The 22863-nt window shown below is 48.6% G+C and overlaps 1 protein-coding gene across 1 annotated transcript in view; it reads left to right on the top strand.

Annotated features, from left to right (window-relative positions):
* Positions 1–22863, top strand: part of FAM124A (family with sequence similarity 124 member A) — a 62718-nt gene that overhangs the window by 24963 nt on the left and 14892 nt on the right. The window contains exon 3 of the mRNA XM_053564060.1: positions 4831–5567. Coding sequence (XP_053420035.1) covers positions 4831–5567 — 737 coding nt within the window. The remainder of the gene's footprint in view (positions 1–4830; positions 5568–22863) is intronic.

Here is a 22863-nt window from a genome sequence, read left to right as displayed (position 1 = left end):
GAATAAACCTCCCTTAGTTAAGTAAATTATTAACACTTCCATTATAGATTGTCAGTGACTGGAGATAAAATGATAGTGGTATTATTGTCGCCCCCAAATTCTAGAAGGGCTGTCTGGTCTTGTCATGTCCTCAGATTTGTCCACAAAGTCCCTTTGGAATGAGGGACATGTCACCATCAGGGAGTGGGTGCTCTGGGGACACACCAGTTTGTCAGTTCTGGAGGAGGGCTAGTCTTGCAGGTACCAGATACCAGGAGACAGACCGTGGCAGGTGGTCGTGACTCCCCAGAGCAGAGAGTGGAGGAGGGTCTTGGTGTAGCAGCACAGAGGTAGCTGGGCAGGAGGCTCAGCACCTGAGTCTGTCGGCAGGCAGGACCTCGCTCCCTGCTCCCTCCTCCAAAGCTTTAAGCTTGGCTGCCCCCAGGCAAAGCAGTGGGCACCTTTGCAGCTGGACCACCCACCTGAGATGGCTGAAGCAGCTAAGCCATGTTTTCAGAGCCCCAGCCAAGCAGGCTGAGGTTTGGGGCGGGAACCCAACAGGATCCTTGGAAGCATGGTGGACGTGGGAGGTGAGGGAGCAGCTGGTGTGGCACCCTGCTGTTCTGCAGCCAGATGGCCTTGAGCAGGCCAGCTCACGTTTCCCACTGAGTGGGAAGAATACACCTCTGCCGTGGTGTGGTTTTAAATATTAAATGAGGTGGTACATGTAAAGCTTTTAGGACAATAATAAGCACACAGTGAGTCGTTGGCATTATATAGATCTTTTTTCCTGTTACATTTAAGGGCCAAAAAGGGGGTGTGTATATATATATATATATATATAGGAGAGGTAAAATATTGGCCAAAAGAAGAGTGACATACACCCAGGCTGGTAGGGCACTTCCTGCTCCACGGAAGGCCTGAACTATGCGCTGCTTTCCTCAACAAGGCTTTTCTTTTAATTTAACAAAGGAAAAACTAATCGTTTATAATCCCAGAGGAAAGAATCTTCCTTTTGCTTCTGGGAAGCACAGACTAATTGGAAAGCCCTGTTAATGCCGGGTGAACTGTTCCACCCTCCCACCAGCCTTGGGTTTTGGTCCCACCGCTCTGCTTTGGTTTGTTTCTCCCTAACTGAGCAGGTGCTCTCTGAGAAGCTGTGTAATAGATATGATATGATAAAGGCAGAGCGCACTCCACAGCTGGGCTGTCTCTGCCCCACCGGGCAGGCGAAGAGGCTTTCCTTGACAATTAATTATTCACATTTTCACTCCTTCACTCCTTCCCCCTAAATACTTAGTTTCCTGTCCAGCTCCACAGGCCAGTTTCCCTGGAGTGTGTGAGCCCTAGCACCCGACGGCAGCATGGAGCCACGTTCTGCAGTCCTTTGAGCCTGTGTGTTGTAGGTCATGTCCAGTGGGCACGCGGTAGCAGTGGCTGAAACGTACTGACACCATTGCCTGTTCTCCTTCACTCTTCTGAGGCAGCTACTTCCTCAGTTCAGGTATTCAGCCACTCCCGTCTCCCTGGGTCACACGTGCAGAGGAGCCCTGGGACAGGTCTCCACTGTCTTTGCTCACTTGCAAGCTACTGGTTGGCCTTCAGACCACCCCAGGCTCCCTGGCTGGGCACCTTGCCCTCCTGTGGACCTGTAAACATTCGCTCCACCATGCAGGCCTCCATGAAGTGGTGACTGCTCTCAAAGAACGCTCTCAAAGAACGCTCTGTGTGACTAACAGAGGTGGCACAGGGTTGAGTCTCCCTGGCAGCTCTTCTGGGGAGACTAAGAAGCTCCCTGCCCCTGGGCTTCTTCACACCTAGGCCCCTTCACCTGGCCACAGGCTTTTTTGGGTTACTGTCTTGTTTTCTTTCATGAGTGCACCCCCTGTGCTGCTGGCCTGTTCAAGCTGCCCTCGTTCAGAGATGGAGAGGCCTGTGCATGTGCCCACAGGGAGGCAGCTTCTGGCTCATTCTTCCTCAGAGACCAGCACCAGAGGAAAGAGCTGTGAGTGGGCAAAGCTGATGGTGGACAGCTGGGAAGGCTGCCCATCAGAGTGAGACAGAGGGCAGTGCAGGGTAGCACAGCAAGCACGTGGCCACAGAGGGGAGGATGGCAGATGGGGACCCAGACCTCACAGGCTAGAAATAGGGCTTGTTCTCTGTGTGTCCTCAGCAGGCTGCATCCCCTCTCTGTGCCTTGATTTCCTGCTGTCTAAAATGGGGACAATTACGGCACCCCCTTCCAGGGTTGTTGTGAGTATTCAAAAGCTCATGCAGGTAGAATGCCAAGAAGACACATGGTCAACTGTGTACCTGGCTGTGTGCACATCCTGTGTGGGGGGCTGGGATCTTAAAGGAGCCCAACTGCTCTGATAACCTCTTTCCCCAAACACTCCTTTTATTCTGTGTGCCTTCTTTTCACTCCCAAAAATTGCCTGTAACCTTCTCAGGTAAGTATCTTTATCCCCAGATCATCCAAAGCTTTCTTATCCTTTCCCATTTGTATTGATCATTTGTTACATTTATCAAAGTCACCTGTCTCTACTGGTGGGCGTTCAAGACACTGTGGATAAGTGAAATCTCCACTGCAGTGAATATGGCACCTTCTCCTACCTTTACTGAGGTTACTGACCAGCAGAAATGTCCGTGGTTTGCATCGTCACTACTTTTGCTTCAGCTGCATTTCTGCTGATTGTGGTGTTGGTGTCAAATAAAATGGCAGGAAGTCAGGTAGACAGAGCAAAGAAAGGGGCCAGAGTAATCCTGGAGTTTCATCCATTTTCTAAGCCATTATGAGACGTTTTCATGATTCAGATCAACTTGGGGACATACATTGATCAGATAACTGCATAAAAGCAAGAATATGGTCAGAAAGTCACTGGTCCATCTGTAAATTCAGCCCTTCACCTCAGCAGCACGGAGATCCAGTTGCCAAAGGACATTTCTCTTGGAAGTCATTTGGGCATCTCAAGCCAAGTGGAACTCCCTGTCTCTCCCTACATACCTCCCTTTCTTCTTCCACTGTCCGTTTTGGTTAAATAACACATCAGACCAGTTGCTCCAGCTGGAAACATCAGGGACACTCCTCTGCTATTTTCTTGTGCCCCACCCACCAGGTCTGTCACATGTGCATCCTAGAGAGGCCGTGAGCCCAGCCCCTTCTGTTTGCCACAGTCTATGATTGTACTGCTGTGTAACAGCCACCTGGATCCAGTGGCTTAAAACAACAGCCTTGTACCATTTCCCGTGTGTGTGGGCTCAGCTGGTGGAGACACACACAGTGGGCTGCTCTCACCAGGCGTCCTGGGGTGTTCCAGTGCTGATGATCTAGGCTGGGCTCAGCCAGGGCGGCTCTGCCCCACGTCTCTCTCCCACCCCTTTGGAGCCGGGGTCCAGCCTGAGCGCGTCAGGAGCTCAGGCTGGCTCCCTTGTGGACACGTCAGAAGCCAAGGCACATGTCACAGCTGCCTTTTCTACTGGCCAAAGCCAGGCATGTAGTCTAATCCAAAATCAAGGAGTAAGGAAGTACACTTCACCCATTTAGTGGGAAGAACTGCAAAGTCTCAGGGCAGAAAGTAAGATGTAGGGGAAGGATAAAGAGCTAGAGCCACCAGTACTCTCTCCTACGCTGCCCAGCCCTCCTTAAGTCTGCTCATCACTAGTTTAACTTTTTCCTCTGCCCGTAGTCAGCTTCCCTGGACTTAATCCTGATGTTCCTTCATCGCAACTTTCCTTTTCCCCTTATCAGCCACTGAATTGAACTAAGCCCCACGTAACTTGGCTCCTGTCCATTTTTCTGGCTGCATCTGTTGCTGTATTTCAGAATTCTTCACCACCCCCTTGCAAAGGTGCCTGGTTTTGCACAGTTCTGTGCTGTTGTAAAGAGTTATCCTCTTTCCGCAGTAATCCCCTCCACACTTCAGGGTGTCGGCATCTAACCCCTGCCCTGAGATTCTGTTGTACTCCTCAGAGGCATGTGTCAGATTGAATTTTGATTTTTATGCCTGTGCTTCCCAACTAAATGGTGAAGTTCTCAGATGCAGTTTATGAGGGCTGCTGCCTGTGTTGTGCAGGCCGTGCACAGTGTAATTCTAAGGAGTGGTGTCGAGCCGAGTATGTAAATATACTACCATGACACTTGGTGGAACCAGCTTCCTTGCCTCCCAGTGCCTGGTACAAACTGATTGTTGAGCAAATGTGGGACTAAACGCATGAATGAGAGAAAAGCTAACAAACGGAACTGTTTTGAAGTGAGACATCTAACAGAGCGGGATGGAAATTCAGGCAGCCTTGTGGCTAACTCATCAGTCACAGACTGGCTGAACTGTGCCTTTGCTCAGTACCAGGTGTGCAGCAAGGAGCTCATTAAGTGTCTACAAAACCAAGGAGCAAAACAAACTGATGAAATCAACAAACCAGAGGCTTAAGCAGGGGCAAGGTTTGTGGGCTAAGGTCCTGCAGTCATGTCAGGGACTGCCCCGTCACCTGCCTGTGGTCCTTCTCTGCTGGGCCTGCCCTCCCTTCCATTACTAGAGACTTGACTTTGCTGTCTGACACACAGACAGAGGGTGTTTCCTGTACCACTCAGCCTGGCCAACAGCAGCACCACGGTTTTCCTAGCGCTGCCCAGCCTGGGAAGCATTGCAGGCGGTAGCCCTCTGTCACCAGGCCACGAGGGTGTTGCCATAGCAGCTTTTACACGTTAATTTGGGATCCAAAACTCACAGATTATGGTGATGGCATTTGGAACTCAGTTGGAATTCGGCTTCTCTTCCCGACACATCCTCATCAGACGCCGTGATGAAATCATCCCATTTTATTCATCCACGGTTCTCTTTCCCGCGCTTCCAGGTGAGCTCTCCGTGGAGGAGGCGCAGGACCCGTTCCTGGTCAGCGTGCACATCATCACGGACCCCGGGGAGGCTCGGCCCCTGCAGGAGGCCATCGACCAGGTGCTGGCGTGGGTGCACCCGGGGCTGCCGCTGTTCCGCGTGTCGGAGCGGGGCGCGAGCCGGCGGCGGCGCAGGGCGGCCCGGGGGGGCGCGCAGCCTGCGCTGGCCGTGGTGCTGTTCCTGCAGGAGGAGCGCGGAGAGGAGCAGATCCTGCGGCTGCACCGCGCGCTGCGCCGGCCGCCCTGGCGCCTGCACCACACGGAGCGCGTGCAGGGCCGGCTGCTGCCCTACCTGCCCGGCAGCCAGGACTTCTTCGCGCTGGCGCCCGGGGCGCCTCTGTGGGCCGTGCGCCCGGTGCACTACGGCCGCGAGATCGTGCGCTTCACCGTGTACTGCAGCCACGGCCGCTACGCCGACAGCCTGCGCTTCTATCAGCTGCTGCTGCGGCGCCGCCCCAGCCAGCGCAAGGCCGACTTCTGCATCTTCCCGGTCTTCTCCGGCCTGGACGTGGACATCCAGTTCTCCCTGAAGAGGCTGCCCTGCGGCCAGAGCCCGGTCCCCGCCGACTCCTCGGTGCTGGAGTTCCGCGTGAAGGACATCGGCGAGCTGGTGCCCCTCCTGCCCAACCCCTGCAGCCCCATCAGCGAGGGGCGCTGGCAGACGGAGGACCACGACGGCAACAAGGTCCTTCTGCAGGTACTGGCCTGAGTGTCCGTCTGTCTGTCTGTCTCCCCGTCTGTGTGCAGACAGAGAGGCGAGTCAGTAAGGCTGCCAGAGACGAGGTGGGGCTGGCCACGGGCAGCCAAACTGGACGTGGGAACGGAGGCGGCAGGGCCGGCCTTTCCCACTGGTTCTTGCCTTGCGCTCTCCAGGCCGTCTGCCTTGGCCACATGCTCCCAGCTCTGCCAGGGCCCTCTGCGGAGAGGGTGCCTGGGGTTCCACATGAGCTTACAGCCTGGAAAGCTCGTTCTCAAAGTCTGCCCCTCCTGCTTAGTGAGTCTTCCCAATACCGTCTTCACTTCCACTGAGGAACTTCAGGAAAATCCGTCCATCTGAAAATTGTGAGGCAGATGGACAGTCAGGAGGGCGTGTGTCTGTCTGTCTCTCTGCCTTCCTGCTGCTGGGCAGTAGATGGTTGAAAGTCTGTGATAACTTGAAAAATGACGTCCCCCTAAACACTTTCAGGGGAGTCAGTGATGCCCTGAGAGCATCTTATTCCACTAAGCTCCAAAGGGTGAGTGAGTATGTGATAGACTCCATGGGCTGTGCAGGTCCTCCTGTGGTAAACACCCGCTGCCCTAACAGCCCTCTTTCTCCCATCCTGGTGGCTGTCCCAAACTCATTAGAGATAATTAGTTGCAATCTAGAATTCAAAATTTAGCATCTAGGTGACAGAAGGTCCTACCCGAGAAATGCTTCTCAGACCCCAGCTTTCATGATCTAACAGGTAAGTCCATGCTAGACACATAGGGCTTTATTTTTCTGAAAAGCCTCCACCTCTGCTGTCCCAGTTTTCACATTTGGCTACCTGAAAAGAGAAAGTTGGCAGCACATCAGGGAACGCTGCCTTTAGAGGGGCTGGTTGTGTTTACTTGAATCACAGGTAAAGTTTCATAGTGGTAGTTGGTTTTGTTATTAGACACCAGAACTGTACTCCACACAACAGGAACAGGCTGGGAATTTGGCACATGTCAATGGCTGGTTCAGACCGTAGCCAGGCCGTGCTGTTCAAGTCAGAAAGGCGACCGTGAGAGATTTACGATTGTAAGAGCTGGATAATGTTCACATTTCCTTTGAACACTGCAGATAAGAAACTAATGTTGCTTTATTATTCAGTAAACTGCTAGCATTTGCTCTATAATCCCTTTTGAAAAGTGAGAAATTTTTTCTGTGTTTGAAGATTGCCAATTCTTTATGCAAAATGTAACACAGTTATACCAAGTAAAAGTTAATGAAATGCAAAGCATTTTGTTTGTACTAAAAGACCAAAACGAATGTGACTGTTTCTGAAGTGATTTCTTCCTTTTTGCAGTAATTAGAGTACTTTTTCTCTCTGGATCTCTCTGGTAATGTAAGTGAAAGAACGCTGTGTGAAAGCTTGGCCCAAGCTCTGCTCAAATGAACCAGGGAAAGAGTGTTTCAGAGAAAATCCTAGCATTGAAATGGTTGTAAAATCTATGCAGGTACTGGCTTCTGAAGTTGGAGCATCAGACTGTGAAAGAGTAGACAGAAGGTGTGTATCATGGGACTAAGGAATGCAGGCCTTTGTTTAGAACAGTAATAGGTGGAGAAGTACGGACAAATGACAAATAACCCCCTTACAGTTCTTGGTGGTGGCCCTTTGGACAGGGCCCTCTTCCCCCGCATGACTGCAGAGAGCAGCCTTCTGTGCTAGTTTCATGTCTACCCCTCCACATCTCCTTACTTTCCAATATTAAACTTTATATTTTGGCCTTTAGCAAAGTTAAAATAGGTCATGGGAAGAGGGACAGCTGAGAGTGTGTCTTTACGTACATGTTCTCTTTAGCAGTACATGTTCCAAAAGTGCCATTTTCAACTGTCACATCCCACTCCTGACACCACTTGTCAGGGCCTGGGACTGGCCAGGTCTCGAACCCACCTTAACTAGTTTCCAGACACGGACCACTAAGTTACCTTGCTCAGGTCTCTTAGGTGTCTGAGGGCTGTCTACCTTAGCTGGAGAGAAAGTGTGTGTGTCTTAGAGAAAGTAAAACAGTCTTCTTAGAATAGATAGATCTTCGTCTTTAGCAGAGCTTGGTAATCTTCAGCAGAGAGATCCCGTGCTGGCGTTCTGCAGGCAGGAGAGGAGACAGAGTCAGAGTAAGTGAGTCCATGATAGAATGCACATGCTCCCGATTGCCTGCTCCTCCAGCCTAATAGAAGGCTGATCTCGTGCCTCTCAACAGCACAGGTGTAGAGACTGCCGATTCACCACTGCTCTCATCTCGCGAGCTCTCATGCTTGTTAGGAGAGCTAAATCCCTCTCCATGCCCTTTCCACCAAGGTGTTCCATTATTGAGCTATACAGGTATTTCTTGTAACTCTCACTCCTCCTAGCCATAGGCTATATGGGCTGCTACATTCAACCATAACTTTTAAGATAAATTTATTTTTGTTTAGTTGAATGAAATTATACATTGAAGAAAATCTTGGCTGGGTAGTTTTTAGTTGCTTCCTTAAAATATAGATTGCATTTTACTTCTTCTTCCTGCTCCATTAACTTAATGTTCCATATTTCAGGGACCCCCCCCATTTTAATTCTTTTAGAGGAAAAAAACTGAGATGTTGTTTGGGGAGCTACTCAGCACCTTATAAGAATTTGGAAATATTTTTACCAATGTCTGATAAGATAGATGAAAAACGGTCCCCTTCCTGAAATGTATCCCTCTTTCCTTCTTGGCATTGCCTGATTGGGGAGGAAAGGCAGAGAGGTGGGTGAGGAGTGGCTAGCATCGGGAGGTGCCCACCCCCACGCCCCGGAAAATGCATTGTGGAAATTTGCACTGGCGCTCTGTGATACTAAACTACAGCCCCTGGAGTCAAGAACTTAACATGATTCTTTGCACTTCTCCTAGAACCAAAGTGACATTGTCTTTTGAACATAGTAGTTCTCTTTATATGTTTTTGTTTATTTTTTATTGAAGAATACTACAAATTACACACGTACAGAAAGGTGCACGTCCTAAGTAGCATACAGCTCAGTGCATTTCCACAGACTGAACGTTTGTGTAAGCAGCATGCGGATAACGGCACAGACCAGAGACAGAAGAAAAGGCCCTTCCTCCCTGCCCTGGGACTTCCTGCCCGTAAATGAACAGTTAATGACTCTGTATTGTGTGAAAGGGGACAGGGAGGAGAAGTAGCTAGTAAAAAAGTTAGGACTGTAGCTACCTTACCTGTTTTTGTATTTATAAGTAAATCTCACGTTTAAAAAGAAAAAGATTTAAGATGACAAAGATATATATCAATCAATAAGATTAATAAAAACAATTAGATATGAGGAATTTGAAGTAGACGGCTAATATTGATAGGAAAAGAAGGTAAAGTAAGTGTAACATCGCCAAATTATGTTATTTGCTATGTATTTTCCAGAGCTGTGCTGTTCTGTGGTAGCCCTAGCCACCTGTGGCTGGTGGCTACCGTATTGGACAGCATAGGTACAGAAAGTTTCCATCATTGCAAAAAAATTCTATTGGACAGAGCTATTCCAAAGAAAGGCCCCAAATCTGGCTTTGAGTTCTCTAGCACAAAAGCAAAGTAGAAAATTATCAATGGTATGGTTCAGAGTCTGAGAGAGAAAGATCAACTGTACTGTAGATGCATGAGTATTCCTGTTCTTAGTCTGGGAAGCAAAGTCTCCCTCCATCATCTCATGTCCACAGTGGCATCAGCCGCCATGCTCAGCCGCAGCCCGAGAATAACCACATGAGGAGGCTCTGTGCAACTCTTAACAGGGCGCCGCAGTGGAAGCTGGTGTATCCAGCCAAGAGCAGTACAGAGAAGCCACTGCACAGAGGGAGGTGGACCCAACAGGGTGGTCCCTGCCTGCAGCGCCTGGTGGCTTTGTTTAATCTGAGCAGGAGGACTGCAATTCCAGATAATTTCCTCAAATTAGTTTCTCTCAGCCAAGCTTTCATTAGATAGCAAGTGATAGTGAGTTTACCTTTTTTATTCCCAGCCAGGTGCCTGGAATACACCTGTTCCATATGATAGGTAAAGGATAGGCTTGTGTGTCCAGTGCACAGCACAGCACGCTGGCTTGTGCTTGGTACCCTCCTAGGGAGCTCAGCCTGCCAAGGACGCCAGCCTGAAGGGAAGCCCTCCCTGCTTCCTTTGCAGTCTTACTACGAGAATGCCATAGGCAGAGACATTGTTCTCCTTAAGAAGCAATTTGGGCTCCCCTGAGGCTCACAGACAATTGAGGACCCAAAGCTCAATTTGGGTCACAGCAAGATTGTGACTGCAGGCTTAGACTGGAAGATGTTAAAGCAGGCAATTCCATGTCTTTCAAATAGGAAGGCAGTTTAGCAGTAGTGTCTAGTCTGTGGAAGACTCCTTCCATGGAAGACAGTCACCTTAAAAGATGCAGCCTTATTGATATTGATTCCTACTATTGATAGGAATCTGCTGTGTGTCCTCATCCGGCCAAAGGAGGATGGGTGTCGACTCAAAGCTTTAAATGAGGCTTAAAGGCAGGAACAGCTGGTACAGAGACAAGAGAAGAGTTGTCAGGCAGATTCCTGGGCTGTTCATCCACACCAGCTGGCTTGCTTGTCATCTTGGTGCACAAGGAGACTGACTGGGCCATCAGTCCTGAGACACCAGGGACACCGTCTCTGTGAGGACACGGCAACAGGTGCCACTGGGGATGTGATGAGTAAATGGGTGCCAAAGATTTTTTTTAATTTTTAATTGTAGTAAAATAGATACAACATAAAGTTAATCATTTTAACCATTTCACACGTTCAGTGGCATTACACATGTTCACATTATTACGCAGCCATCTCACGATCTCCTTTCGTTTTGCAAAACTGAAAGTCTGTACCTGTTGACCACTCCCCATTCCCCTCCCCAGCCCGTCACCCCCACTCTGCTGTCTGTCTCTGTGAAGCTGACAGTCCTGAGCACCCCATGTAAATGCAGCTATGTGAGGCTGACTGTCCTGAGCTCCTCATGTAAATGTAGCTGTGTAGTATTTGTCTTTTGTGACTTGCATGGTCACTTAGCATAATGTCCTCGAGGTGCACCCACATTGTGGCACATGTCAGAACTTCCTTCCCTTTTAAGGCTGCATGATAGGACCCATTTCTTTTTATCCGTTCATTCACTGACCAGCACCTGCGTTGCCTCCACTCCTTGGCTGTTGTGAACAGTGCGGCTATGAAAGTGGTACATAGATACCTCTTCAGGTCATCGTATTTAATTTTTGGAGGAGAGGAACCACCTCCCTGTTTCCATAGAAGTAGCACCATTTTTAGTCTGATCAGCAGTGCACAAGGGCGAGACTTGTTCTTTAGGGACTTGCAAGAGAGACTTGTTGTCTGTGAGGTGACACACAGGGGTGCTCTGTGCTGGAGGTGGGGAAGGTCACAGTGGCAGAAAGGACAGAGCACGCATGGAAGGGAGCTTTGTCCTAGAGCAGCACCTGGCCTTGCATGCTGCAGACCCAGGCCACCTGCGTCGTGTGCTGACGTGTGTTACCACCACATCTCTTTCAGGACTAAGGCTTTCCCACGACTTCCCCCAGTCCTTGCCGTCCCTTCCAGATCTGCGCAAAGGCTTCAGTCAGCTGGCGCTGCCGCCTCTCTGGCCCCCCTCTTCCCGCCCCTCCTCTCCCCCGGCTCTTGCTGGCTCTGCTTTCCCGCATCGACCTGCTGTGAGCTCACTCCTGCAGCAGGGCTTGGTGTCTGCTCTTCTCTCTGCCTGGAATCATCTCCTCTGAGACTCTCCTGTTGCAGGTTCCTTCCCATCACAAGGGTTTCAGAGAGGCCCTTGCTGCCTGCTCCACCTCAACGGTTCCCTCCCCTGGCCCTGAGCACTCTAATTTGTTTTTCTTTTGACACGCTGAGTCCCTATTTTAAACTACTATCTTAATTTTAACACAGTACCACAGATTGGGTGGTTTACACAATACAAATGTATTGTCTCAGAGTTCTGGAGGCTAGAAATTCAAAGTCTAGGTGTCAGCAGCGTCTCCGGGGACATGTGGAAGACTGTCCCATGCCTGCCCCCTAGCTCCCAGTGACCTGCTGACAGTCTCTGTCCCTTGGTGTGTGGCAGCGTCCATGACCTCTGTCCTCATGTCCATTCTCTCCAGGCACGTCTGGGACCAAATTTTCTGCTGATAGGAGAACGCCAGTCATTGCATTAGGGCCCACCCCACTCCAGTGTGGCCTCGTCTTGGTTAATTCCATCTGCAGCCGCTCATTATTTCCAAATGAGATCCTATTCTGAGGTTACTAGCATTCGGGACTTCAATATAAGGATTCCAGGGAGCAGGAGACAATTTAAGCCATAACAATTATCTTGTATATTTATCTGTTTAGTTGCATATTATCTGTGTTGATTAGTAGATTGTCTAAAAATGAATGAATTTGAGCGGGAGATGGTGAAGCAAGAGGTATAAAGGGGCCCTCTCAAGGGTCCTTAACCCCTCTCGGTTCTTAGGCCTGGGGGGTTGGGTAAGCCCCCTGTACCCAGCCCCACTTTTCACAGCAGACACGAGAACTAAAAAATCTAGCAAAATGTTCCAGGCGCTGTGATTTTAAGAACTCATCCAGGGCGACTGTCGCAAGGGCTTCGGAGTCAGATGCATCTGAGTTGAATCCAAGTTCTCCTGTGTACTTGTTGAATGACAAGGGGCAGGTTACATTGTGCTGGGAACCTCCGCTCCCCCATCCGAAAGTTTAGGTTAGTAACTCTTCCCTCGCAGAGTTACTCAGACATTCGGAAAGAATGCTTTTGGAGTGCCCCTGGGTAGGCGTCCCACAAACCAGGGACGGTTCCTGTCACCATGCAGAGGCTGGTGGTTAATGCTGGGCAGGGCCGGGGATGGTCGCAAAAGGTTGCCTGAGCTGAGTTGAGAGTGGGCGTGGACCTAGGGGAGCCCAGGTCTTCTGAGCTACTGTCTGGGAAGAAACTAACTCGGGAAAGGGCAAACCATCCTCCACTTGCTCAGACCAAAACACCAGAGCCCACTTTGAGGAGACCCCGTGCGCTCCACCTCAGGGTGTGGCCACCACCGGCTCTGAATCCTTAAAGTTTCCTCAGGAGCCTCCTGATGAGTCCCCTTATTTCTGCTCTCAACTCCTGCAGTCACTTCTTACTGGACGGTCAACGGGGGTGGGGGGTCCTTGAAAAACGCAGACCGTGTGACTCGTCTGGCTGCCCAGCCCACAGAGCCAAACCCGTTTTCCCCAGTGAGGGGTTAGGCCCCGTGCTGCCTCCTGACCAAGCCTCACTGCTACCTCCCCTCCCTCTCGCTGCCTAGGCCACCCTGAGCTCCTGGGGTTCCTGCAGGACACCAGGGCACACAGTCTCAGGCTGCACCTGCAGTGCCCCCTGCTTGGTCCCCTCCCATGTAAACATAGGCTCCTACCAAGGCCTCTGCTGTGAAACATGCTCCCTCTCCCCTGCAAACCACCTGGCTTACCCCACAGCACCGGGGACTGTGTCACAGCCTGGACATCCGCCCCGCCCCCACCAGGACAAGCACCTTGAGGGCAGGCGCTTTGTTTCCCTAGTGCCTCTAACCACAGCTGGCCCTGTTAAGACGCCCATAAGTATTTGTGGAATTAGTGAAAGAGGGGATGAGGAAGGGGAGATGGAGAGGTGGGAGCTAGGGAGTGGCGCGGGATGGGGAGGCCCCACAGCGAGACACCCGGCGTGTCTCAGACGAGGGCCCCTCTCACATGGCTGACTGCTGACTGACTGAGCAGGACCCTCCGGCTGCCAAAAGCAGGAGCAGAGAGTAGAGAGGGCTGTGGGGTAGCCACCCCGTGCTCTCGCCCTGCCCCTCCTGCCAGGCCCTAGGCCTCATGTGCCAGCTACAGAGTTTTCCCCACCAGGCCAGCCATGTGTCCCCTTTCTCCCAGGGGAGGCTGGGAGAGTGTGGGAAGGGCTCGGCCAGTGTCCTTGGGAAGGCCAGGCGCACACACCACCGTGGTCCACCCTGCTGTCACGGCACCTCTGCTTCTTGTTGCCAGAGGCAGGGGCAGACCGTCTCCAGCTGCTCAGCATCTTGTCTTGGAGATGACAACTAATAATGACGTGATGACTGATAGTCACTGCACACTTAATCAGTTCCATGCTCTGGCCTGGGTATGCTCTGGTATCTTACCCTTCCCAGCGTCTCTACCAGAGACCATTCTTAGCCCCACCCAGTACTGCCCACACTGGGGTTTAGGTCAGAGAACTACCCACTTGCCAGTGTTAGCCATGGGAAGTGGTGGGACTGGGGCACAGCCGTCTCATGGACCCAGGAGGGCACGTCTCCAACTTCAGTAGGCAGAAGACCACTAGCAGACTCCAGGGCCCTGCCTCCAGAGCCTGGACCAGGGGGTCTGGGCTGGGCCTGTGGTTCTGCCTCTCTGACCAGCCCCAGGAGCTGCTGCAGTGGCCCTCTTCAAGACACAATCTCCAGACACCCAGCTGTTGCTTCAGCTCTGATTTCCACTGCCTAAGACGTGTCCACTTTTTAAAGTATATTGCAGTTGTATTTAATAGCAGACTTGGGACATACCATCAAGATTACAAATCTCAAGAGGTATTTAGAGGGTGAACAAACCTTCCTCCCACTGTTTTCATCTAGTTACAGCCCCAAGCCTGGTGTCTGACACATGGCAGCTACTCCGCAAGCATTGGCTTGCCTTCCCCTTCCCCTGGCTTTCTGGTGTCTCAGGGAAGGGGTGCAGGGGACCCACATGTGGGGGCAGGACGACAGCATGTGAACAGCAGGCCTTTGGCTATGGGGTTGCAGGCTGAGGGGGCCCAGACCTGGGGAAGTGATGCTTAGAGCTTAGGGCCAGCCTGCTATGCCCTCCCTGGGCTTGCTGACCCCATCCAGACTGAGGAAGCTCTCTGGTCTCTGTCAGCCTCATTGCTTGCACTGGGCTATCTCATCTGCACAGGGCGGTTGAAGATCACCCCCATAGAAGTCATTTCCTAGAGTGTTGTCTGGGTTTGACGTCTCCTGCAGAAGCTATAAGTGATATCGTAGCCTTTTCAGCCCTGAAGAGAAGAGTAGTTTTTCTTTTAAGAAAAAAAAAAAAAAAGAAGCTAGTTATGGAGCATGGCAGGACTCAGAATCAGGTCTTTGAGGCAGAAGGAAAGTGAGGCATTTACAGTGTCTTCTGCTCTGCGTCTTAGAGCTCATGGCCTGCCTGTCTCACTTTGCTTATTTAGTTTGGTCTATGCACTGTCCTGCTTCCAAAGGGGTCTGATTTAGTGTGAGATATGGAAGAAAATGCTGCTGTTTCTACAGTTTCAGTGTCTAGTAGGCAGGGCCCATCCCATGGGACTTGGGCCTACAGGCTGCCCTCATTGTGCCTGGGAGTAGCCTGCACAAAAACAGCCAGCCCTGTACTGGCAGGAGCTGTTGGGGTCAGCAAACACTTGGAACAACTCCTTTTGGCCACACTCGGAGCTGGAGGGGGGCAACGGTGAGCTAGTGGGTCCCCGTGCACCAGGTTCACACCTGGACCAAATCGTTCCATGTGGTCTGATGCATGTGAGCCCCAGCATAGGGCAGTGGGGTGCTCTCCAGAAGAGCCCCCAGCTCCAGGAAGCAGAGAGGTTATGGCGCATGGCCCTGGGAGGCAGCAATTGGGGTTGGAGCTTTACATCCCACCCAGCAGAGACCAAACCCTATGTGGTGACCTGACAGCTTGGTCAGATTGGCCTAACCTTAAAACATCAACCAAAACCCAGCTTTAATTTCCAGTGAATTCTCCCCAGTATAAATCACTGCTACCAGAATAGAGCATTTTTGTATGTTTTCTTCCATCTTTTTTGTCACGTAAGCTAGATGTGTGAGTTTTCTCTGAAAAAAATCGTTCCCACTTCCCCCCCTCATTTATCCTAAAAAATGTAGGAAAAGAGCCTTTGCTAAGTGTGTTTCATTTGTTCGGTTTTCCCTTTCCCTGAGTTCTCTGTGTGCACTTCCTAACATATGCTGGAAACAGCTGAGTTCATCAGTTCAGCTCTGCTGAAAAGGACCTGAATGGTGCCTCAGCCTCTGTCCACCGCTCTGTGGACCGGACCTCCCCACACACGTTCCCAAAGATGCCTCTTCTCCCTTCCGGGGAAGAGTACGTCCTGCACCCCTGGCTGGACGGTGATGTGATTAACATGTGACAGTCCTGTCTGGGTGTGCTTCCCACAGGGGCCCTCACGTGGCCAAGTAAATGAGCATCCCACTCAGTGATTCGTAAGTAGGTGGGACACCTGGTTAAACAGGAGCAGAATTCTAGCTGGACGAGTGAAGCCCTCCAGGCCCCTCTGAAAAGAGAGCGAGCCCCTGTGTGCTTTCAGGGTGCTTCTGCTGGCTGGGAACTTCATGGAATGCTGTTCAGTCTCAGATTGTATTTCTTCAGTACTTCTTAGGGTCTGCACTTGACATCTGTAAGTTATTCACTGCCTCATGTGAAGTGTTAAGTACATATGTAGCAGGATAGTTGTTGCCACAGAGATCAGGCAAGGACAGAGAAAGGAATTTGGAGTTAAGTGCTGAGCTTCCTGAAGCCAGAGAAGAAAGAAAAATGAAAAGTTTTTTTTTTTAATTGTTTGATTGAAAAAAAAAAATCTAGATCTAAAAACAAACTTATTACGAGTGCTGACCCTCACTAGGTTCCTTTTAGGAGAATCATTCAAAATAACAGTAAGTGGCCTTCCACTGTGACTTTTTGGAAAATGCGCAAATGCTTTATGTGTGGCTGTGGACAGAGTCCAGGGTGACTGATAACTTTGGTAGCTGTTACCATGGAGTCTTTAGGCCAGAGATGCCTCTTGTTTGCTCTGGAATAGCATTTCAGTGCCCACTATCGCTATTTGTTAGAGCTCAGAAGAGGAGGTAAATTAGAACTGGTGGAAATAAAACCTCACAGTGATAGGACAGGAGCAACCAGTTGGGCTGACCCATAAGACACCTCCCTCTCTGCCAGTTGTCCGTGATCCCCTTATCCTTATGGAGTCCCTCAAGATTCGGCCCAAGTCATATTCCCTTTCTGTGTCCTCAGGGACTCAAGCCTTACCCGTAAGTAAGGCCCTTGGTGGCCTGTGCTTTTAGATGTCGCTTTACTGAACCTGAAGAGGGCTTTATTGCATGCACTTGCCAGGCACAGTGGCACATGCCTACATCCCAGCTGCTCAGGAGGCTGGAGGAGTAGAATCGCTTGAGCCTGAGAGCTCAAGACAGTAGCTCTGTAACTGCCTCTGCACTCCAGACAGCAGAGCAAGACCACATCTCTAAAAAGAAGAATATATTTGCACATAGCATTTTTATATCTTCCATAGCAGTGGCTTCCACTTATTTATTTACTGAGATTTTAATTTATTATACATAATAGCTGCCCATATTTTCAGGGTACATGTGTTGATTTGATCTATTCATGTAATTATTCAGGGTAATTAGGATATCCATCACGTTTATTAAGTATGTGTCCATACCTATCATAGTTCAGACATTTTGTACATACCATCTTTAATCCCTTAATGCTAAGAATTATCTTTGCCATTTTGCAAATTAGAAAAAATGATCAGAAGGCTGGCTTGTGAGCAGGGTGTGCATTTGTGTCCCATCTCTTCCAGGTGCTATGTCTGCAGCTCTGGGCAAGTTACTTCCTCTCTGTGCCTCTATCACTCACAGATGAAGTGAGCACCTTGCCAGATGCTGACCCCAGCCAATGCTCTCCTAGGGGCTAGGCATGAGCTAGCTGGAAGGCCGTGCAGTCAGAGGTGCTGTCAGACAAGACTGCTGCTGGTGTGGGGCTGGGAACTTCCAGGTCAGTTGGGCTTTTAGGAGAAGGGAGCCCAGGTCTGTTTCTCGCCACCTCAACTTCAGTGATGCCGTGACCTGCACAACACCTGGCAGCCATTGCCTTGGTCCTAAAGCAGACCTGCCCAGGACTGGAAAAAGCCAGAATCGGAGATCCAGTGCGAGCTGGAGGAACTGCAGGCCTGGAGAGAGGCCTTGTGCCAACATAGTGGGCAGCAGGTAGGGCATAGCCCAGCTCCCACCTTCAGAGCGTGAGAAATGGCTTCTCGCGCCTTCCTGCCTCACATGCCAGGCCTAACTATCCCACGGGGAAGGAAAATCTGGGATATGTAGTTCCAGTGTAGCCAAGTCCAGGGTCACCGATGGTTATGGGATGAAATGAGTAACATGCAGGGAAAGAATTTAGAATGGCAAATCCTAGCACACAGTAAGGACCATTAAGAATTTGGCTGGGGAGAAGAAGAGGTAAGATGGCTGACTGGAGCAAGCTTTCAAAAGAAGCTCCTGTTCAGAGGGAGAGATAATGGCCAGAACAAACCCAGTAAAGCTGAAGGTCAGGAGCTGAGCTGAGAGAGAAGATTCATAAGTTCACATCATTCCTGCTGAGGCAAGCTGGGACTCCAAGGAAGCAAATTTCAGGTACAAAATCCATCCCAAAGAAGACGAGAGTCCATCCCCTCCCCCAAGAGAGTGGCTTGCTGTGTGCTCTCTACAAGCGAGCAGTGAACAGAAGACCTCTTGTTTCACCCCCATGGGAGAGAGTGGTTGAAGAACGGGACTTCTTCTCCAGAGAGATCCCGCTGCAAGCTGGGGCAGTCTCTTGTCTGGAATAAAAGTTGAACAAATATTTTCCCTGCCTTCCTGAACTCCTAGTCCATCCTTCCCCCTTCTCCTGGTGGTCTGGAAGCCACCCCCTGCAGAACCCGGAGCATCTGGTGGTTCCTTGCTAGGGCTGGGCATCTCATGGGCCGTGGCACAGCTGCACTAAAACTGTGACTCTAGTAGAAATAGGGAGTTGCACGTGGAGGGAGACTGGCCCCATGCCAGGGACGTGCATAGCTGGAAGGCGTGTGGGGTTGCCGCACCTCCCACGGGTGGCCGCCACACCTCCAACCTGCAGGGATCACACCTCCCGTGAGCGGCACCCTCCAACCACAGTGGCACCCTGGATCCACAGCAGCACACTCCCACCAAGGTCAAACACCTCCCCAATTCTGTGGACCACTAAAGGGAGCCAGACCTCATGCAGCAGGGGTTCCAGAGGAGGAGTGTGGCCAGGGCAGAGGCATGGTCTCTGAGGAAGAGAATCACATGCTGTGACGGTAACTCCAGCTTGGAACAGATGCAGGTGGAACACTCCCCAGTTTCCAATGAGCACCAGAGGGAATCAGGCTTGAGCTCCTCCTGCCTACAAGTTGCAGAGTGTGGTGGCCTGGCTGTGGAAGCATTAACTCCCCTTTGACTCAGACAGGCACAAATTCCTGGTGTACTTGTGCATTGGAGGGAACTGGGCCACAGCCCTGCGGGGTTACCAGTGAATGAGTGTGGCTGAGGTGCAAGGTGGGTAAGGATGTTCCAACCCCCCCGGACTAACTCTTTTGCTGGGTGGGCCTTTCTGACTCCACTGAGCACTGGCGCAAGTCACACTTGAGCTGCCAGTGGACCCCTGCAGTCTGGTTGCCAGAGACCTTTTGAACTCTCCCACTTGAACAGTGATTGTGTTGCCTGGGACAATTGGTTTGGAACTCTTTACCTGGGCCGGCCACCTGGGAACTGTTCAAGGTTGAGCCCTGGTGGCATTGTAGTGGGAGGGACTGATTCTCCTCTTCCACTTGTCACTGGTGGGGGGATGGGGGCGTCTTAGTTGCTTGTACCACTCCCCAGCTGAGATTTCAGCTGAAAGCCACCAATTCACTAGGATTGGATTGAGGCTGGCTGAATACAAGACAGAACCACCTAGCCCCATCACACCAATCAGGTCCCCAGAGTCTAAGGCTGCAGGACTGAAAGGGACCTTTGTAAAGGTGTAGGGGGAAAACCACAGTCACAAGTCCCAGCTCTTTGTTAAAGGACTTGTCAACTACAACTCCTGGAGCCCTCAATCCAATTTCACCTTACCAGCTTCACTAGACAAACTGTGAAAAATAATCATGGGGCAGAACCAGCGTAAAAACTCTGGCAACATGAATAATCAGAGTAGATCGATTCCCCCAAAGAATGACAAAGGAGATTCAACAGAAGATGCCATTCATAAACAAATGGCTAAAATGTCAGAAATAGAATTCAGGGGCAGCGCCATATACTGGAGGTGGCAGGTTCAAACCCAGCCCTGGCCGGAAAAAAAAAAAAAAAAAGAAAGAAATAGAATTCAGAATATGGAAGTAAAGTTGGAATTAGAAATTCAAGGAGTAGTTCAAAGGTGTCTCAAGAAATCAATGAATTCAAAGATAAAATCTCTAAGGATTTGGACATAATGCAAAAAAAGAAATTACAGACCTTAAAGAAATGAGAAAGATATTTGAAGAGCTTCATAATACAGTAGAATCCCTCAGTAATAGAGTGGATCAGGCACTCAAGAAAGGATCTCTGACATTGAAGACAAAGCTTTTCAATGCTCCCAAATGCTCAAAGAGGAAGAGAAGTGGAGAGCAAAAACGGATCATTCCCAATCAGAGCTGTGGGACCACTCCAGAAGAGCAAACATTCACCTTATAGGAATTCCTGAAGGAGAAGAGGATGGTCCTAAAGGCATAGATGCTCTACTCCAAGATATAATAGAGAATTTCTCAAGCATGGCAAGAGATACAGAAATTCTGATAGCAGACAGTTTCAAAACCCCAGTACAACTCAATCCAAATAAAGCATCTCCTAGACACATTGTAATCAACTTTGCCAAATTTAATATGAAGGAGAAAATTCTGCAAGCAGCCAGATGCGAGTAAAGTATAACCTACAAGGAGAAGAATATTAGCATGACTGCAGATCTGTCAGCTGAAACTTTTCAAGCCAGAAGAGGATGGTCATGGACATTCAATCTCCTAAAAGACAACAATTTCCAGCCCAGGATCCTATATCTAGCTAAACTGAGTTTCATTTGTGATGGAGAAATCAAATACTTCACTGACTTACACACATCGAAGAAATTTGCCATAAGTAAACCAGGTCTCAAGGATATTCTCAGACTGATCCTCCATAATGATCAGCTTAATGGTCTACCACCAAAGTAAAGTCACCGGAAAGCCTTGAATAAAATCTAACATCCACAATGGTGAAAGGATTGAAAAGATCCACTGGTCACTTGAAATTCATGACAACCAAAACACTTCCATGCTTATCAATACTCTCAATTAATGTGAATGGCTTTAATTGTCCTCTCAAGAAACACAGGTTAGCTAACTGGATACAAAAACTCAAGCCAGATGTCTGTTGCATACAGGAATCTCATCTTACCTTAAAGGATAAAAATAGACTGAGGGTGAAGGGATGGACATCTATAATTCAGGCAAATGGAAATCAGAAAAAAAGCAGGGGTTGCAATTTTATTTGCAGATACAATAGGCTTTAAACCAACAAAGGTAAGGAAAGATGAGGACAATTATTTCATATTTGTCAAGGGAAACATTCAACATGAAGAGATTGCACTTATTAACATTTATGCGCCCTATTAGAATGCTCCTCAATTTATAAAGGAAACCTTAACAGATATGAACAATTTGATATCTTCTTGTACTATACTGTAATTTTCCTCAATTTATAAAGGAAAGCTTAAAAGATATCAACAATTTGATATCTTCCTGTCCTATAATAGTTAAATAGAGATTTTTAACACCCCTTTGGCAATATTGGATAGACCCACCAAGAAAAAAACTAAACAAAGAAATATTGGACTTAAACTTGACCCCACAACAAATGGATTTAACAGACATCTACAGAACATTTCATCCTAACAAAACTGAACACACATTCTTCTCATCAGCCCATTGAACATCCTCCAAAATTGATGACATCTTAGGTCACAAGTCTAACCTCGGTAAATTTAAAAGAATAGAAATTATTCCTTGTATTTTCTCAGACCACCATGGAATAAAAGTCAAAACAACAACAGGAATCTTGGTACTCAAACAAAGTCATGGAAACTAAATAACCTTATGCTGAATGATAGCTGGGTCAAAGACGAGATTAAGAAGGAAATCACCAAATTTTTGGAACAAAATGATAATGAAGACACGAATTATCAAAACCTATGGGATACTGCAGAGACAGTCCTAAGAGGGAAATTTATACCATTGCAAGCCCTCCTCAAGAGAATAGAGAAGAAATCAACAACTTACTGAGTCATCTCAAGCAACTGGAAAAGTAAGAACATTCCAACCTCAATCCCAGCAGAAGAAAAGAAATAACCAAAATTAGAGCAGAATTAAATGAAATAGAAAACAAAAGAATCATTCATAAGATCAACAAATCAAAAAGTTGGTATTTTGAAAAGATTAACAAAATTGATAAACCTTTGGCTAACCTAACCAGAAGCCAAAAATTAAAATCCCTAATATCATCAATCAGAAATGATAGAGAAATAGCAACAGACACCTCGGAAATTGAAAAAAATCCTTAATGATTACTACAAAAACTCTATTCTCAGAAATATGAAAATCTGGAGGAAATAGACCAATACCTAGACCACCTTCCTAGACTCAGCTAGAAAGAACTGGAAATGTTGAACAGGCCTATATCAAGTACTGAAATAGCATCAACTATACGAAAGCCCAGGTCCAGAAGGCTTCACGTCAGAATTCTACCAAACCTTTAAAGAGGAACTAGTACCTATATTACATAACCTTTTCCAAAACATAGAAAAAGAAGGAATACTTCCAAACACATTCTATGAAGCGAATATCACCCTGATCCCCAAACCAGGAAAAGATCCAACAAAGAAAGAAAATTATAGACCAATATCACTAATGAATATTGATGCAAAAATATTCAATAAGATCCTAGCAAACAGAATTCAACAGTACATCAAAAAAATTATACACCATGATCAAATTGGTTTTGTCCCAAGATTACAAGTTTGGTTTAACATATATAAATCTATAAATATAATACCATATAAACAAAATAAAAAACAAAGACCATATGATTCTCTCAATTGATGCAGAAAAAGCTTTTGATAATATCCAGCATCCTTTCATGATCAGAACACAAAAAATAGGCTTAGATGAGTCATTTCTTAAACGGATAGAGGCCATCTACAGCAAAACCGCAGCCAATAACATATTGAATGGAACAAAATTGAAAACATTTCCACTCAGGTCTGGAACTAGACAAGGATGTCTTTTGTCTCCATTGCTATTCAACATAATAATGCACAGAGAATCCACAGAGAACTCAAACTAATAAGAAAAGAACAAGTGATCCCATTTCATTGTGGGCAAGAGACTTAAGCAGCAGCTTCTCTGAAGAAGACAGGTACATGAACAC

The sequence above is a fragment of the Nycticebus coucang genome, chromosome 15 (genome assembly GCF_027406575.1).
Source record: "Nycticebus coucang isolate mNycCou1 chromosome 15, mNycCou1.pri, whole genome shotgun sequence".
In the NCBI taxonomy this organism is placed as follows: Eukaryota; Metazoa; Chordata; class Mammalia; order Primates; family Lorisidae; genus Nycticebus; species Nycticebus coucang.
Note: the sequence above shows the minus strand (reverse complement) of the source record. Positions and strands in the feature narration are given on the sequence as shown.